We start from the raw sequence: 18990 nt of genomic DNA, 5'->3' as shown, positions 1-18990 counted from the left end.
CTAAAGACATTAGCAAGACCTTTAAAATGTGCTATTTTAACTCCTTGGGAAGTCCTTAGCTCTTATCCTACAACACTGCCTCATGACATCACTTCCTCTCCCGCAGATCTGGTGTGGATTTTTCTTAATTGTGTATTTGCCTCATTCACTGATGTGTTCTCTTCTTTACTTTCTCATTTATTGAACTAACAGTCATTTAACAACTATTCCCAACATAAAGATAAAGAACTCAAAGAAATATAGGACATTGTTATTCAACTTGGAGGGGTCATAATAAAAGCATTTGAATGAAACAAGTCAAAAAAACATAAGAACTGTGAGAATTCAGAAAAATAAAAGTTTGTTGAGTTTTATTTTCTAATTACATCATAGTGGTAGTTCTATTAAGAGGCTCTGATTTCTGATAATATACATCTTAGCCTTTGCTGTAAAATGATAGAAATGCTTACAACTTACAGAAAAAAAGAAATAAAATAGTTGCTGTTTGTTCCTACTGTTAGACTGGTACATATCATTTCAATGAAATTATTCAATAACATGCAGTAATTTCAATGGATTGCTTTTTAGAAGAAGAACCACAGTATTGAACCAAGTTTTAAGTCATACACATCTCTGAAGTACAGGAAAACCTGTTCTCATAGGGAAGATGAAAGCCAACTCCAAATAAAGTATTGAGCTTTCAAGGGAAGCATCATTTTCTTTCCAAGCTTCCACCCAAAGTTCTCCCACGCTCCTCTTTCTCATTTTCTTTCCTAAATGCATTCTGAAAAGATAATTTAAAAGGTATTGCAGTGGGCTATCAGGAAGCATATTTACCAGTTCCTTCAATGAAATCACTGGGGAAAGGGTCCAGCTTTGAATTCCATTAAAAGAAAAAAATTGTAATATTTCCTTGAAGCCAATCATAAACTTAGTATTTGATTTTCATCATTCTTTTCTTTTCCATTATACACAATAAAAGTTGAATTTAACAACAACAACAAAAATGGAACTTATAGACTCACTTATCTTTAAAAAAAAGCTGAAGCTTATAGGATTTAAAATTTGATATAATGAGGTAACATTTCAAAGCTTATATGGGAGATGGGATAGACATGGTTCACATCCAATAATTTTAAATTAAGCTTTTAGTGTAGGTAGCTGTATTTGTAGACAATATGATTTAACAAAATGCAATATGTTCAAATCCACGTAAAGAGAATTATTTGAAAAGTGAGTGTCTTTTTGTTCCTGATTTATTATTTAAATTCATTTTCAAATCTCCAGCTTGTTAGTAGCCTAATGAAAATAAAATTTCATAATCCAAATATACCTTGGTCACTATTGGATAATTGATCTATCGGCAGGTTGACTTCTTCCAGCACTACAAATTACAATTTTAAGCCTTTTTACCTCAATTTTCCCCACTCAGTAAAATGGTATACAAATTTTCATCAACTTTGTAATGGATAACCCACTTGATTTTTTATGGCATTAAGTATCCTGTAAAATGTACCCCTAAAGTAGAAAGCATTATTATTTACTGTCTGGGTGCACATATTTAGATTCAGAATCATGTTCAAACTAGTTTGTCTGCTTTGTTTGACTGCAATTTTTTTTTAAAAGAAGGAAACCACAGAAATTATTTGGCTGGTGATGCTTTTTTTTTTTTTTTGAACTGATTAAATCAGCCCAAATCAGTCTAAAAATTCAAACTATTAAGATATGAGGAATGTAGTACTCAGTCACAGAGTAAGGGAAACAAAACCAAGCATTTCTTCAAAAACATGATTCTAGTCAGTGTTCGCTGATGGGCTAGAAAACAAAAGAAAACAAAATTTAAAGGTGCCTCTATGCCCCCATCTTTGGCATCCTTTAATGTCAGTGTCACTTGTTCTGATTTGTGCTGGGCAAGGAAAGACACTGTCCTTTCCACCCCAGCACATTTGACAAGCACTGACACTCTGGGCATGCTGTAAAATAAAATAAATACATTAGTAAGACCATTTCCCTTTTCATTTCAGCCTAGGCATAAGAGATGGGTTACTTAAAATGCAAGTGCCAGGAAAGCCCATTGTAAAAGGGAAATATTTTCAAGTGAATTCCGTTTGATCTTTTTTTATAGGGGCTCCTACAAGCCTCTCTCCCTTCCTCCCCAGACCCTGGAAACCAATTAGTCTCAGCACAGAGGCCACAGACCAGGTTGCAATGGCTCTTTTTTTATTTTTAGGGGGTATAATTTCAGCCAGGATGTCTAGTCAGTTGTCACATAGTATACTTAGCACACTTCTCTCTCACACACACGTATATATATACATTGGATTTCCCTTCGGAGAATGCACAGATCTTTCAGTCTGACTCCTAGAAAGGAATTAGATCTGGTTGCTGTCCCAATCTTTCAGCAATGACAATGGCATAACATCACAGGGCCACCTCATCTTTCACAGACAACCCTGCCAACCAAGTTTTCTAAAAGCCTTCTCTCCCTTGTTTTCTGTCTTCCAGCATTTCAGCGGCATTTCCTTTCCTTGTGTTGTTTGTATAAAATTCTGAAAACCTTTTCTTCCATTTTCCAAAGTAGCAGACAAAACTGGACTAAGTTTGATTTTTAAAATGCTTTTGACATGCTTATCTTTTGGGGAAAATTTTATCCAAAAGACGAAAATGGAAACAATTAGAGTCTTTGCCTCTTCTCACCTTCCTGTCCTGAATCTGCGTTAATTCATGGAGGTAAAAAAAATGATCAGCTGGGTTGGCCTTTTCTTTCTCAGCAACATTGCAGAGAGAAAGAGGTGAGTGTGTGAGTGAGTGAGTGAGTGAGTGTGTGTGTGTGTGTGTGTGTGTGTGTGTCTGGCGTGTTGAAAGGCTTGGGGGAAAAGGAGCACAGCTCTCCCCCAGGAAAGCCTCAGATCAGCAGATGGGAGGGAACCTAGGGTCGCCTTCCTAGGTCTGAGCGAAGTGTCCCAGCCGCTCCCCTTACCCCCGCGGTGAGCCCTGCGTCCTGGAACGGTGCCAGGACTCCTGACAGAGCCTGGCAGGTCGGTGGGTGGGGGGGGAGCTGGGTGTTCTCTTTGCAGAAGAACACCATTTGGGAGAAAGCTCCCTTCTTTTCCTGGGGCACCGTAGCCCGCCTTCCTTCCCCTATCATTTTTTACGCAGATCGCACTCATGATGATGAACTTGCAGCTCAGCTTCCTGCCGCCTGCTTGACCCGGGAGCACCAGCAGGCTGCCGGGCCTCGCCCTCGGCTCCCTCCTCCTCTCGAAACCCTGGGGCTTCGGGGCACCGGTGGGGGTCCGAGTGGGCAGGGACTGCAGGAGGGGCGTGCAGGGGCGCGGGGTCCCGCCGGGGAGCGCGCACGGAGCGGCGCCTCGGCCGCCCTGCTTCCTGGAGCTGTGCTCCTTTGACCCCAGTGGCAGTCCCTGTCACTGCACCGCTCGCGCTCTCTCCGGCTCGCCGCGCCCTCGCTCCCTCTCCTCGCCCCCTCGCTCGCTCTCTCCCCAGATCGAGGCTGCTCGGGTCCTTTCTCCCCCCGCCTCCCTCTAGCGCCGCGCCCCCTGGCCCCCAGCCCCAGCCTGCGGCGGGACCTCCGGGGTCGAAGGTTCTGGCCCGCCCGCGCCCCTCGCCGCCCCCGCGCGCCCCCAGCGCTCCTCCAGCCGGCTCGGGCCGCTCGGCTATGGATCGCCTGCTCGCCGGGCGCTGAAGGCATCCCCGGGACCCGGAGCGCAGCCCGGGAAAGGTAATCCGCCCCGGGAAGGGAGGCGGAGGGCGGGGGAGGGGGAGGAGGCGGCCGGGAGCCCGGTGCCGAGCACGAGAGGAAGGGAAAAAAATGCACACACAAAGCGGAGCCCGGGTGAGAGGTGCCTTGTCAGAGGCGCGTGCGAGGGGCTCGGAGGCTGAGGACCCGGGCTGCCCCGGTGCCCCTGACATCCGCACAAGCGGGCGCCTCCCGGGCAATTCGGCGCCCGGGGAGGGCTGATTTTCAACCCCTGAGCGAAAGCAAATTCTTTTTTAGGAGGTGTCTTCCCTCCGACTCCCCATCCTGCGCCTCTTCTCTTCTCCTCCACCCCCTCCAGCCATCAGTTCCCCGACCTCTGGGGGTCCCCACCTCTTCGCTCCCTCCTCCGCCAGGATTTCTTAGGAGGAGAGGAGGGGGTATCGGCGAGAAGCTGGGGAAGCCGGGCGGCGGGGATGGGGGTGGGGACGAGGGCTCAGCGAGCTGTTTACTAGAAAGTCCCGGGGTGATGTGTTCGAGCCGCCCCGGCCTAGGCCTGGGTGCATTGTGTTGGCCCGATCCCCGGGCTCCCGCGGCGGCCCGAGGCCAGGTGCAGTGACGGGGGGAAGGCGCCGCGCAGCTTTGTGCTCCGGCTGCGCCCCGCGGCCGCCCCCGGGGCCGCCCGCGCGCTCCGCTCTCGCTCGGGGCTCTTTCTCACCCCGTCCCCGCGCCCCAACCTCACTCTCCGCCGCTGCCTGGGTCTCCGCGCTCGCAGCCTGCGGAGCGACCCGGCGACCCAAGCTGGGGTCGAGGCTAGGCGACGGAGGACGAGTACCAAGGAAAAGTAACCGTTGCCGCCGGATTTCTTCTCTACAGAGGCAGGAGTTTCTTTGCTATTTACGTATAACAAGGTTATCTTTGTAAAGCCTTTGAATTCTGGGGTTTTGCGGCCTAGGAGGTGAAGGGGGCATTTTTCTAGAGGCTCAGGAGCCGGTTGGAATCCGTCAGCAAGAAAATAAATTAAGGATGCCCCAGTGAAGTTGATTTATGATAGTACATCACCACCCCCCTCTCACACACACACCCCAAATTAAGTGCAAATGCGGGTCATGAAAAATGTATAATTGATTTGAGATGCTGCAAACACAAACAAACAGGTCGGGGAGGGGGGGAACAAACAAAAGTTTAAGTGAAAAAAGATGTCAAAAGAGGGGGAGATCCCGTGGCCTCCACACCCCCTTCCAACGCTCGCTGGCTCCCTCCCTTCCTTTCTCCGCCGTTCCAGGGAAGGAACCTGGCAGCGCCCAGGCGTAGAGCAGGGAGGAGGCGGCGGCCCCGGGCTCGGGCTCAGCGCTGTGGGTTCGGGGATGCCAACGCGCCCGGGAGGCTGACGTCGGGGACGTGGGGCTGTGATGCCCGACCGAGGATGGCGTGGTGTCAAAGCCATTGGCCGCCGGTGGTCATCAATCAATCCAGAGCTAGGGAAGAGGGAGAGAAGAAAGATAGGCGTCCAGCGGAGCCCGGGGCCGCCAGCGCTAGCGCCAGCAGTGCCAGCAGGAGCGGCGGCCGAGGAGGTGACGGAGGTGGCAACGGGGGACTGAGCGAGTAAGGCGCTGGTGTTCCAGGAAGGAAGGGGAAGTTGTAGCCGGGAAGAGCCAGCCGTGAGCCTAGAAGGGCAGGGCGAGTGTATATGTGTGGGGTGTGTGTGTGTGTGTGTGTGTGTGTGTGTAGTTGATAAAGCACCCCCCACCCCGCCTCGCGCAACTGCCCACCACCCTAGATTTAAAACAAACAAACCAATCCAAAGTAGAGAATTCCGCGCCCCCCACCGCCCCACCTTATATAGACTCCACGAGTTGCCAGAGGCTCCGGAGAAAAGTCTTGCCCTCCCTCTCCGAAAGAATGTGTCACCCGGGTGTCCGCAGTGCTGGAGACAAGTTCAGGTGTAAGTGCGGTGGGAGGGAGGGCGCTCGGTGGACAGAAGCACGTGGAACTTTATGTCAGCCTCCCCCAAAAAAACCCTGGCGGAGAAGCCCGCCGGGAAGGCGTGTGGGCATCGCTCCCAGATACAGGGATGAGTAACTGGAAGTGGATATAAAAGAGTAGGGGCGTGAATTAAGAACGCACTGGATCTGCGCGGCAGAGGGAGGAGAGAGCGAAATTTGGCGGATTTGGAGCAGGCAAGTTCCAAAGTCCCGCCAGGCTCGGTCTGGAGATCTTGGGGCAAGTGATTAAAATGAGCATCCTTGTTGAAACGAGAAAACCGCGGGCTCTTTTCTCATAGGCTGTGCTGGGCAGTGCAGGGGTAGAGAGGTCATGAGTTGTTGCTTTGAAAGTTTTGGTAAATTGGACTTCTGGTGTCTAGGAGGTGGAGAGTTATTTAATTCTTCAGCTTTTAATCCCTTCATTGCCAGCCGACTTTAAAAGGTTTTCCAACTAGATTCCTGGAAAAGAATATTGCTAGTTGTACAGCTTAAAGGACAGAAGTGATTGCTGTCTAGGAAATGCAAAATGTACTCACATGATTTTCTTTTTAAAGAGAAAAATCAAACTAGCACCAGCATGAATGTTTGGCAGTGTCAGTCCCTTTTAGATTTTTCTTTCGGCTTCTTGGTATTTCGTCCTGGGTTCCTTTGTTTTGTGGAAAGTGTGTTGAAGTATAAAATGAAAATTTATGAAAAGAATAGTGCTGTCTTTAAATATTGTGTGTAAAAAGTTAAAGTAAGTGTGAAGAGGGTAAGATGCACGAAAATCTGATCATTTGGAAGGTTTTACTGCCTAAATATGCATCTTCTTGATAGTTGTAAGCAGTGTATCCTTCTGTCTTGTTTCAAGCTCTCTCCAATTTCTCAGGTTATAGGAAGTGGTTTTGTCCATTGTCCCTTGTCTCTGAGAGTTTACCAAAAAAAAAAAAAAAAAAAAGTCTTTTCCAGGTGTTTGTGTTTAAAATTCTTAGGATGTGTTCATTTTGAGATATGGGTGGGGATGAACATAGCATTTTAAAAAATAAGCCTTTTCTTGACTTGTCTGTAAAGGTGCTGTGAAAGTTTTGAAGCTCTCTGCCTCAGTCTGACATTTTCTTCAAAGGACTCCAGATTAAAGAAGATAGACGCTGCAGGTGCACTGTTTCGATGAAACATTTGAAAGGGAACATGGCAAAGATGAATTCAAATGAGGTGCCAGCCACCCATTTAGCCTTTCAGAGTTACAGGGGCCTGTGCTTGCTGATGAAAAGATGTTCTATTTGTCTTACTGGGGCAAAGGTGCAAAGAGGCATAGATGTTCAGTGATAGAGAAGGATGACATTAGGATCAAGCGGACCATGTAGAAGTGCAAATTGATCAGCTGCTAAGTTCTGTCTCTTCTTAGCTTCAAATAGTAGAACTTGGGTGGGTATCATGCTAACTGCTACAAGTCATTGCCTAGATGTTTAAATATTAGGTATGTATATTTTATTTCTAGGCCACATTTGCTTGGTTTAATTAGTGTGTTTACTCCAGAAACATTTAAAATCTTTCTAGTACTGGGTGCAGAGATTGTTACTCAGAGGTCACAGCGGTCTAGACATGAATTTGATTTTCTTTGCTTCTTAATGTTCAGTATTTCACACAATAGACATTGATGGAAGAATGAACATAAGAATTGTCAAGTAATTTTTACACCACTCTCTAATTTATGCAAACACTAAGTTCTCACAGTCTGAAAATGTGAATTTTTCCCCCTCTGTGCTTTGATGGCTAACATTCTTTTTAATGACAGTCATTTCTATAACAGGAAGATGTTTTCATTTGTATTTACTTTTCAGCGCGACGCAATTATGCAGTTTTGCGCTTCAGTAGTGTCTCGGTACTTTGTGTCTCAAAAGAGAATTACAGTACTTAGAACAGGACTGCAATTTGAAGCAGGTGTTGTGTTTTACTGTTATGCAAAATAACAGTAAAATATAATTGTGGGGGAAATTAAGGAAACAGCTGCAAACTTGGTATGAAAACTGCTACATTATGATTTGTAAGCAGTTCTTATAGATATCTTACATCAGAGGAGCAGGGAAAGATTTTAATTTAGTTAATCCTACTGGCCTGGTTGTCTATCATCTGGCGCTTAAAAGACTCATACCTCCCATGAAGTCAGGAAAAAGAAAGAGAACCCAAAGTGACACTTTGTTTAAAATGCCAGTGCACGGGGATTCATCTCTTGGCAGCGCACTTGACATTAGGAAGGCAGGCAAGGTGGGTGTTATTTAGCTTGCTTTGCTAATATGAAGAAGGCAATGATTTGAGTAGAACACTCTGGAATTTCTTAGCCCAGCTAGCATATGGGGGACTACACAAGCCCCGGGTTGTAAAATAATAAAATAAATGGCCTATGGCAGGCCATCTGCCTTTTGCTCGATATTTAAGGTGTTTCATGCCAATTTTAAATCTAATCTTATTATTCTAAATATTTTTATTTGAAATAGCAGATAAGATTCTCAGAGCTTAATGGTGCACATGGCAAACCTATTCTGACGTTGTGCACTTAAAGTAAGAGCATGGGTTACCTAAGGGTTACCCAAGGAGTGTACTACGGCTTCTTCTCTACCGCACTGATCAATTGCAACAAGTTGGACGTGAGAATTTGCTTCCCTCGGCCTTTGCACACCTACCATAAAAATAGACATCTTCATTTCTCAACCCAGTGCAGCAAATAATATATTGACATTTATGAAAAAATCAGAACTAATGGAAATTTTGAAAAATGAAACCAACTACTGAGAATTATGTTGCACCAAGAATGAGGTGGCAGATGTAATGGCCGCCCTTCTTTACGGCTCCATCGGGGCTTGAAGAAGGGAGGTAATGAATGCATTCAAAGTGGTGGTCCAGACCTGGAGGTGTTTGGTTTTCCCCTGAGTGACTGGAGTGTTGAAAGAAATGACACTACATTTAACAAGAAAGATTTGCCTTACCATAAGGTTCTGGGCTGGTGAGGAATGCCAAGCATTGCCTACCTGTGTATTTTGGGAGCTGCTTGTGAAAGAAAAAAATATGTGTAATGTGTGGTTATTATGTGCATGTTATAGTAATACACATGTATTTGTTATAAGCACAACATTTTAAATTCTTATCTGTCATTGTGTTATATAGCTGTTTTAAACATGGAGCTTTCAAATGATTATGTGACACCAACTTTGTAAAGACCAAACATTCCAATTAGCAGGGAAGGTTTGGAAGATTCTTCACTTCGAGCACAAACCATGTATAGCCAGATGCCATGGCAATTGTGGATATGCCCCTTCCGTAATTCATGCTAAGTGCCATAATTATAATTAAAGAGGAAATCTTAGTTTGACCTCCATTGAGAAGATTTGCTAGCACCCAGCAATATGTATAGAGTGTGATATCCACTTTGAAGTGCATGAAGGGAAGAGAGTTGGGAACAGTTGTATCCACGAGCCAACAACACATATGCAGATTTTCCCTGAACTAGTTTCATGTCTAGATGTTAAATTTATGTCTCTTAGAACACCCTTTTTCTCTTTGTTCTCATTTTATATACATATTTTTTTTCTTTCAGAAATGCACAGCGGTATTGATGAGTAGATCCTTGGATTCAGAGGTTGGCTGAAACGCACCATGCCTGCTTCCATCTTTTGCTCTGTAAAGTTGTGAATTGCTCATGCCTATAGGGAGGAAGGATGGCACATGGGATTCCTTCTCAAGGCAAAGTTACCATAACGGTGGATGAGTACAGCTCAAACCCCACCCAGGCATTCACGCACTACAACATCAACCAGAGCAGATTCCAGCCTCCACATGTACATATGTAAGTATCGCTTATGAACTTAACAAAATTAGCAATCAAGAAAATAGCAAAAAAAGAAAAGCATTCACTATTAACTTCTGCTAGGGAGACTAAAAGGTAAATGATTTACAAATCAGATGGATATCTGTGGTTTCAAATACAGCTCAGGAGGAATCCCATACATCTGTGTAACATTTCAAATTTTCAGAGCACTTTCAACCACAATTGAAATTAGATTTTCAGAGCCTCTGAGGACTGGTGGTTGGTTGCCCCTATTTATAGATAAGAACAGAAAAGAACAGAGAGGTTAAAGTATTTGCCACACAGCGAATTTGCCTGAGACTCCTGACCCCTAGTTCAATTTGCTTTACATTGTATTACTTGCCTCCATTCTGAAATATTTCTTTAAAATTTCTGTAGTTTTTTTTTTTTTTTTCCCACACCTCACCCCACTAGCCCTTTACATTCAGCTGGGAAATAGGCCTAATTGGGACTAATTGTCCAGCTACTGCTAGATCCATTGTCTTGCCTGTTGCTAGTGAAACGTGTGCTGCATGCTACAGGACTCAAACAATATGGGGAACAAAGGAATAAGGGACAGTGGAACAGTTGGTTCCAGGAATTGTACTTTCCTCTCACTCCCTAATACTATTTAAGTCATGTTGAGGTTTAAACTGTTTAAGGAGCAAAGTGTGGCAGAAACCCAGAGGCAAGGATTTCGCAGCACCTGGTTGCACATCAACTTTTTTCTGGTCCTCTGCTACAGGATGTGCTGGGCTTTCAGAAGAAGGGAGCAAAAGGTCACCATCTCTCTTGTTTATTCAAGGCCTGGTGCTCATTCTCTATGAGACCCTTCCAATGTCTAACATGAGTCTTTCATAGTAGGACTAAACCTCTTTGAAAACTATTGTATAGTCAAGATAGAAAGGAGGTTAGGGCTCTGTTGACTGTTTTTACCACTCCTGGAAGAATTGAACTCGGGGCATGTCCAAGTCGCAAGCTCTTTTTTTAGTAATTGTTTTACATGAGCATTTAAAAAAAAATAGTAGGTTACCCCAAATACACACACCCCCGACCCTGGAATTTACAAACGCTAACCAAACAAAAGGGTCTTTCCGTTGACTGCCTGGATATTAGTGTAAATACTAGGATGTTGCTTTGCAAGTATATTCTGGAGAGCGAGTCAGTTACCTATGATGAGATTTCTGCAAAGCAGCCGTTTTAAAGCAGCATGCTTGAGTGACCAAAAAAAAAACGGAAAAGACAATCCTTGTAAGTGGTTACTGCTAAACTATTTGGAAGAACTTTATACGTTCTTTAAATGAGAATATATTCATGATTATGAAGGATCGCTAACATGATTTTAAGGAAAAATGGATAAAGTTTTTCTTTGTTAAAATAGCTTTTCTGAACAATAAATATATGTTTAATTCAAATATTCTTTTTATTCTACTGTTTCTATTTACTTGTTTTTCTTCAAATATGTTACGATATTTGTGTAAGCCATACTTTAGAATAGCTTCAGTTCTGTTTTGCTGGTGTTATGTTTTTGTATTAAAGAACTACAAGGAACTTTGTAGATGCTGTTTCCATTCAAGCAAAACAAAGTGGGTTTTGCCCAGATTCCTTGGAAAATGACTGCTGGGGAACCTCAGCTTAGTTCTGAAGTCTGCAGACATCTGCTCACTTGTTCTTGGCCTCAAGATTCCACTGGCGAACTGTGAATGCACAGAGATATTTTAAAAATCATGTAACTTTAAATTTCATCTGCTTTTATCTAGCCATAACAAATTTGAAGGATCAAATTTGAAAAAAAGCCTCTTTTGAAAAAAATGGCTTGAAAATGGGGCAACCTAGACAGCTGTGTAGTGCTTTCACCAGACTCCTGATCTTGGAATAGAGTATTCTTCTACAGGCTAGTTCCAGTGTACCTTTTCACTTTTATCGCCAATAAGGGCTTCCCATCTGAACCCTCTGCTTCAGCCACACAGTTTGGCTCCCTGTCACCTGAACACATCTTAGCCCCTTCCATCTTGGTGCCATTGCCATCACTGTTTCTCACAGAGCGTAACACATTTACGCTCTGCTCATCAAATGCCTCAAAGCTAGTTTAGGTTCCTCCACTTAAGCCTTTTCTACCTATCCGTTTCCAATCCAAAATGATCATGCCTGCCCAAGTTACTTGGCAACACTTTATACCACCTCCATTATTATTTTTCTTAATCTATCTGTCTGTTTATCTGTCTACCTACCTACCTATCTACCTACCTGTATCTATCTATCTGCCTATCTGTCTCTTATTCTTTTAATTTTTTACTTCTTAAAGAAAGGCTTGTCCTTCTGAGCAGGTGACAGATGCTCAAAAACACTGGTCGATTGATCCATTGATTTGATTATGCATTAAATAGAGAGAATAGATTGATGCTTGGAGATTTTCACTGGAATTTCTCTGTCAGTTCTTGACATTTTGAATGTTTTCATGATGGTACGTGTTGTCAGGAGGCTGGCTTACCTTTTCCCTGGCTTTACTCTTTCTTGCTTGAGAACATGCCATTGTTTTGTAGGCCTGATGGCCTCACACAGTGACTGGCCTATGGTAGGTGGTCAGGGATCTTGGTTGGATTTAATCATGTCATGTTTCTGTTATGTTAAGAAACAAAAATTGGCCTTAATCTAATTAGAAACTTTAATTGGCTAGAAAATATCTATAAAATATTTAGTCTAAAATGTCTTCAGTTTTTCTGAAAATTTCAACATGTCATGGCAGAACTTTGCTCCTCTCCCCAAGGTAAAGATATTTTGTCTTTTCCACTTGCGTAGTTGCTCATTTATTTTGCATGGGATTGTTAAATTATTTGCTTCCTTTTTTCACTTACACTTGAGATTTCTGAAGACCCCTGACAGGTCACTTGGATTATAGTTAAAAACCCTATCCCTTTAATGATGTCTTACTTTCTTTTCTACAGCCTTGTGATGGTAGTTGGGGTTTTTCACCTTAATTAGGAAGAGCTCACTTCCCATTTAATTCAATTAGTCTCAGCTCAGCTTTGTGACTAACAAATTTTCTTTTCCAAGTCTCAGTTTACTCATCTGTAAATATTTGCACCAAATGATGGTTAAGGATCTTTTTAGCTCTGACTTGCTAAGATTAAGATTGCAGTTAAGACAATGTTTATTTGCAAGGCGATGCTATTAAGGAAACAAAAATAAATAAGACCCAGTCCCCATCTTCATGAAGCTCATTGCTGATTTCAGAGCTGATGTTTCAAACAGCTTTAAGAAGCATTGGTTTAGTTTTCATCTCTGAGTTCTGGCAAGATTACCACCAAGCTCTCTAAGAATGACCGGCTTGAATCTCTGCTTGTTATGGAGGGAAGTTTTTGTTTTTTTTTTAGAAAGCAATCCTGTATGACCTTGGGAAAGAAAATTAAAGCACAGCTGGAGTTGGCAGAGCAAAATTTAACCTAGAATTTGTGTGCCTCACTTACCCAGACTCTTGAGCATACTAATAGATGTGATGATTGAAACCCAGCAATTAACAGGGTTTCATTTTTCCACAACTCCTTCATCTTTCCCAAGCAGAATGATAAGAAAATTTATTTAGTATTTTTAATGATGGTGGGAGGAGGTGCTGAAGGAGCCAATGTAGGTCTGAAAACACCATAAAGATTTTGTATGTGTTTCATAATCTGAGGCCTAATCAAATGTTACAAAACTTTATTAGTAGGGTATCCAGCCATTTCAGTGTTAGCATTGAAATCCCCGTGTTATTGGAACGCCATAGGACAATAGGATACCCTACTCAGGTTAATTCTTCACTTTTTTCTTTAAGGATTGACGACTAGGGAGCTCAAATCAAGCTTTGTTTTCAGTTTTAGCCACTTTCCTTGCCTGCGCCTTCTGTTGTTAACACCCCTTGAATCTTACACTGCACTTGTTCTTTTACCCTGGTTCTGTGGAGGCAGGTTAGCATAGTGGTCAACGTCACCTGTGGAATCAGATTACCGGGTTTAACATTTGCTTGCACCACTGACTAGCTGTATAAGCAACTGTGGATACATACTCTAACTTCCTTATGTTTTATTTTTCTATCTGTAAGATCTGGACCATAAAAGTAATGCCTATCTCAAAAGGCTGTGGAGGATAGAAGGATGAAACAGTATTACATGTTAATGCTTATACATACATAGTCTATGCTCAATAAATGTTAGCTGTTATCATTAATAATTTTTTCATTGATTCTGGGTTTTTAATTTTAAACTGCCAATTCATTTTGAAAAGCAGTGGAGTGTATACAAATGAATAAATAAAGTCATTGCTAAATCTTGTCCTTTCTTCCTCATGGAGCTATGAGCAGCAAAGAGTCATGGAAACTTTTCTAGGTGGGATTTTGGTTTGTCAGGGTTGGCAAGTGTCCTGGTTTAGTACCTGTCAAGATTATAAACAGCCTAGGAGTGTCTCATCCACCTCCAGTTACTCCACGGGAGTGGCAATCCCAAGAGGGGGATGGAATCTTGTGAGCTGAGTGCTGACTGGTTGCTGTCTGTGGAATCACAGTGGCCTTCCTCCACATGAGCTGGACCTAGGTTCTCTGTACCCCAGTCAGTTTCTTAGACTTCCCATCTCTATCTGTGGTTAAAACAGAAACATCAAGCGCTATGTGTAATTAACCAGGATCGAGTGCAAAAGGCACAGCTTGGGCTGGGGAATGAGGACAATATACACATGGTAGCTGAGAATATGGTCTGAAATCAGCGATCTGTATACAAATACTGATCCTGCCAGTTACTGGCGTGGCTGGGTGACGATGGAAAAATTGTTGAACCTGTCTTCTCATCTGTAAAATAGGTTTAATGACCCTTTAATATGGTTGTGAGCATTAAATGAAATGATATATAATGACATATAGTGCCCAAAAGATACCACTTGATAAATAGATTTTATGATAATATATATGGTATTGTCTACCAGCTGATGAGTATGAGATAAGTTGTTAACATTTTCCTTTCTAAACTACTTGGCTATATGAAACCTGACAAGTCCAACTTGTTTTATTTTGTATTGTGTAGTATCTGTCAGTGTTGCTTGGCCATCGCTAGTTAAAAAAATAATCTGTAGCTTTTAGGGTATCTCGGTGATTATTTCATGCCAAAGTATTACAAGGTTTTGTTTGTCTGATCTGAGATTTCATTCTTATTCAGTTCAAGAATGTGGTAGGAAGTAAATGTTTGTTTTAGTTCTGTATTAGATATGCTTACGTATAAAAACAATGTTACAGAAGAGTGTTATAGAAAAGGTGTAATTTGGCTAAATAACTATATAAAAGTGTTTGGAAGGTTAAATAACATTACTGGTGATTTTTAGGGAATACATTTGGAACTGAATTTGCAGGAGGGAGTGTTGGATAAGGACCTTTTACTTTTTATTTCTTATACTTTCATATAATTTGAATTATTCTTATAACAAGTATGTAACACTTTTATGATTAAAACTTTTTTAAATTGATAAAAAATATAATTTGTCTCCAAGTCCTTATGCTTTGCCTGTAATATTTGCTTTAAAGTCTTGATCTGATGCAAATCTTCTATTTTCTTTTGTCCTCACTTTCTTGGGTAGCACCTTCTTCTATTTTATATTGCAATCAAGGAATAGGCCAAAGGCTGTTCATTGGTTCAGTATAACTCAGCTTGCTCAAGTGTGGGAAGATGAGAACAGTGTTGCCTACTTCGTCGTCTTATAACTGATTGGAAATTTTTAAAGAAGTATGGTGTCACTTAATGACAGGGATACATTCTGAGAAATGCATCTTCTAGGTGATTTCGTCTTTGTGCAAACATCATAGAGTATATTTACACAAACGTAGATGGCATAACCTACCATACACCTAGGCTATATGGTATAGCCTATTGCTCCTAGTCTACAAACCTATATAGCATCCTACTGTACTGAATACTGTAGGCCATTGTAACACACTAATAACTATTGTGTATCTAAATATATCTAAACACAGAAAAGGTATAAGAAAGGTAGAGTATAAAAAATTAAAAATGGTCCACCTCTACAGGGCACTTACATGAATGGGGCATATAGGACTGGAAGTTGCTCTGGGTGAGTCAGTGAGTCAGTGGTGAGTAAATGTGAAGGCCTAGGACATTACTAAACACTACTGTAGGCTTTATAAACAGTCTACACTAAATTTATAAACAATATTTTTGTTTCTTCAACAATAAAGTAAGAAACAGCTTACTGTAGCTTTTTTACTTTATACACTTTTTAATTTTTTAAAACTTGTTGACTTTTTTATAAGCCAGATTAAAACACAAATACATTGTACAGCTGTACAAAAATATTTTCTTTCTTTATATTTTTATTCTATAAGCTGCTTTTGTAGCAAACTTTTTTATTTTTATTTTTTTGCTTTTTAAGCTTTTTGTTAAAAATTAAGACATGGTGGGAAGGGAATGAAGGATTTAAAAACTACATATTGGATACAGTGTACACTACTCAGGTGATGGGTGCACTAAAATCTCAGATTTCATCACTATAACAATTTATCCATGTAACCAAAAACCACGTGTATCCCAAAAGCTACTGAAATAAAAAATGTATATGTGTGTATAAAACTAAGACATGAACACACATTAGCCTAGGCCTACATAGGGTCAGGATCATTCATATTACTGCCTTCCACCTGCACATCTTGTCCCACTGGAAGGTCTTCAGGAGCAGTAACAGGCATGGAGCTGTTATCTCCTGTGATGACAATGCCTTCTTCTGGAATACCTCCTGAAGGACCTGCCTGAAGCAGCCAGGGTTTTAGTTAACTTTGTTTTTGTTTTTTTAATAAGTAGAAGGAGTACACTCTAAAATAACAACTAAAGTATAATACAGCAAATAAGCAAACCAGTGATAGAGTCATTTATTTCATTGTCAAATATGATGTACTATACATAATTGGATGTGCTATACTTTATACCACTGGCAGGGCAGGTTTGTTTATACCAGTATCACCATAAACACATGAGTAATAAGTTACACCACAATGACATTATGACAGCTAATGTCATTAGGTGATAGAAAATTTTCAACTCCATTGTAATCTTATGGTACCACCTTCATATATGTGGTCTGTCATTGACCAAAATGTCGTTATGCAGCTCATGACTGTATTTTCAAATCCATTTGGGGAAGCTAAAAGAGTATACAGTAATAGACTTCTTGATAGCGTTTCAGGGAATCTGCATTCTAGTCCTGTCATGATCACTAATCAGCTCTGATATTTAGCAAGTAGGGCCTCTCTGAATTTCAGGTTCCTTACCAGCCAATAGACTTAATGGTCTTAGCATCATCTCTTCCCATTTTAACAGTCTGGGATTTCTCCTGTTCCTTACCTTTACATTTGTCCATGTAAAATTAAGAACACAAATCCCACATCATTAGTCATATTCTTTAGGGAAAGAATATAATAGAGACATCATTGGGATATGGTGGTGAGAGAAGAGAAATGACCCCTAACGCTCACACAGAGGAAAAGTCATATCAGTGGATGAATGAATGAATGTCTGGGACTCTGTAAAATGGCACTTACTAACAAGGTAGAAATTTATTTTGTTACAGAGTTGGGCTGCATTTGCTATTTAAAAAAAATTCTAAACATACACTTCTTTCTTGGTAAGCCACTTTCTTATTTTCATTACAGATTCATCACTGTCCTGCACATTAGCATGGCCATAATTTGTAAAATGTTCTCAATCTGAAATTCATCATAGAAATGCTGAATTGTCCTTTTAGTTTGCACTTTATATATAAACACTGGATATTTTTATTTTCTTCTCTCATTTATTCTTAAAAATACGTTCTTTTTCCTATACACTCCCTGAGGGCACCTGTCTTGTGGTCCGTGACAGTTGGACTTCATTTTAGAGCTGACTTTTTCCCTATTCTGTACATTTCTTTGTTTGCACTCAAGCATTAAAGAAGCAATCTAAAATTAGATTTGCTTTTTGTCCATAGGAATTTGTTCCTAGAACCCTAGCTGTATGTTGCATAATTGGAGAGTGGTTTTTGTTTATTTGTTTGTTGGCTACTTGACTTTCTGGGAGGGTAAAGAATTTTGATAAATAAAACAAATCCTATCTTCTATGTTATACCTGGATTTTGGGTTCGGAAAGTTACCTACATTTGTAGGGATAAAGAACGACTCATAGAGAAAGCATAGTCATAGTCAACTCATAGACATATCCCGCAACTGGGAGCCATCAGATCACCTCTCCTTACAGACTGAGTCTATCTATCTCCTGCTCTAAATACAATTTTTGTTTTCTCAGCTTCTTTCTTGGGGATATTTTGGTAAAAATTATTCAAGTGGCAAGACAAGCCAAACAGGCTGTAATGAAATAGGTAGGTTGTGTTTGCAACATACTCGATTTTAATTCTGAGCTTTCAAAGCTTATGAAGATGAGATTTTAAGATGTAGAAACAAAGCTAATGCTGCTAAATCTACTGCATCCTGCACAGCAAACTCTAGATAATTCTGAACTGTTTCCAAAAAGGAGAAGCTTACTGAGTCTTGGAAGATCTATTCATCAGTTTGTTTTTCTTCTTTTTCAGTATTTCCTTAGCTCTTTTCTTCCCATGTCTTTTTCCCTTTTAGACTTTCATAGCTTACTGGAAACTAGATGTTTAAGTGGCTATCCTAGCATGGTTAGACTATTATTTCAATATCAGTATGGACAAAACTGCTGCAATTTTGCAGACCACCATCTTAGTCTTCTTTTTTTTTCTTTTTTTGTTTTTTAATGTAAAAGGTACACTTAGAGGCTTTGTCTGTGTGGAAACACTAACTCTGCAAAGAGGAAACTCTGTTGAATTTATTGGCTCTTGCAGTATTTGGGTCTGCATATTTCTGTTCTATTTTGCTTTGAAGATTGGTTTTATTCAATTTCTGTCCCTGTAGAAGGGACAAAATATATGCAAATAAGAAAATGCATTTTTGCAGATTTTTTATTTTTTTCTTCTTTACCACAAATCAAGAATATAAGTTTCTCTAGTTGATTTACATTTTTGTGCAAGTTTTTCTTAAGCCTCAGAGCTGTTGAAACTAGTTTAAAAAAAAAAGAAAAAGAAAGCTAACGTCACCATGGAATATAGGGAACAGATAACTTTTTCACATTTGATAGTATTGAGCTTTAAAATCCTAAGTGAGAATTAGACCATTACCGAAGTTCCTCTGTTGGTAGTGGCTTCCTTAAAAAACTGCAGGACTCTACATCAAAACATGGACTCTACTGAAACTCACTTATTTCTTTGTTCAGACTGTCTCTGAAACCTTCCAGCTCAAAGATTTGATAATTCTTGGATTGGAAAAATATCCTTTCCTGTCTTGCTGTGGGCTTTTTTGGCATTTATACTGATTGGCTAAGAAAAGTGGCTTACTTGTGGTATTTGGCTTTAGGTATTTGGGCCAAGGACCAAGTTTCAAACCTTGTACATATTTGTACACTGAGTTTAAA

The 18990-nt window shown here is 41.0% G+C and overlaps 1 protein-coding gene across 3 annotated transcripts in view; it reads left to right on the top strand.

Moving 5' to 3' along the window:
• The first annotated feature begins 2920 nt into the window (after nt 1-2920).
• MPPED2 (metallophosphoesterase domain containing 2) overlaps nt 2921-18990 on the top strand; it is a 177860-nt gene continuing 161790 nt past the window's right edge. The window contains exons 1-2 of one of the 3 annotated variants that reach the window (XM_019037749.4): nt 2921-3718; nt 9251-9499. In XM_019037749.4, coding sequence (XP_018893294.1) covers nt 9372-9499 — 128 coding nt within the window. In that variant the 5' untranslated portion in view covers nt 2921-3718; nt 9251-9371. Of the gene's footprint in view, nt 3719-5159; nt 5300-5563; nt 5640-9250; nt 9500-18990 lie in introns of those variants that run through there. The other 2 variants (XM_019037750.3, XM_055354191.2) reach the window with 2 other exon arrangements.

This window comes from Gorilla gorilla, chromosome 9 (genome assembly GCF_029281585.2).
Source record: "Gorilla gorilla gorilla isolate KB3781 chromosome 9, NHGRI_mGorGor1-v2.1_pri, whole genome shotgun sequence".
In the NCBI taxonomy this organism is placed as follows: Eukaryota; Metazoa; Chordata; class Mammalia; order Primates; family Hominidae; genus Gorilla; species Gorilla gorilla.
The sequence above is the reverse complement of the archived record's forward strand: the minus strand, read 5'-3'. Positions and strand labels throughout refer to the sequence as shown.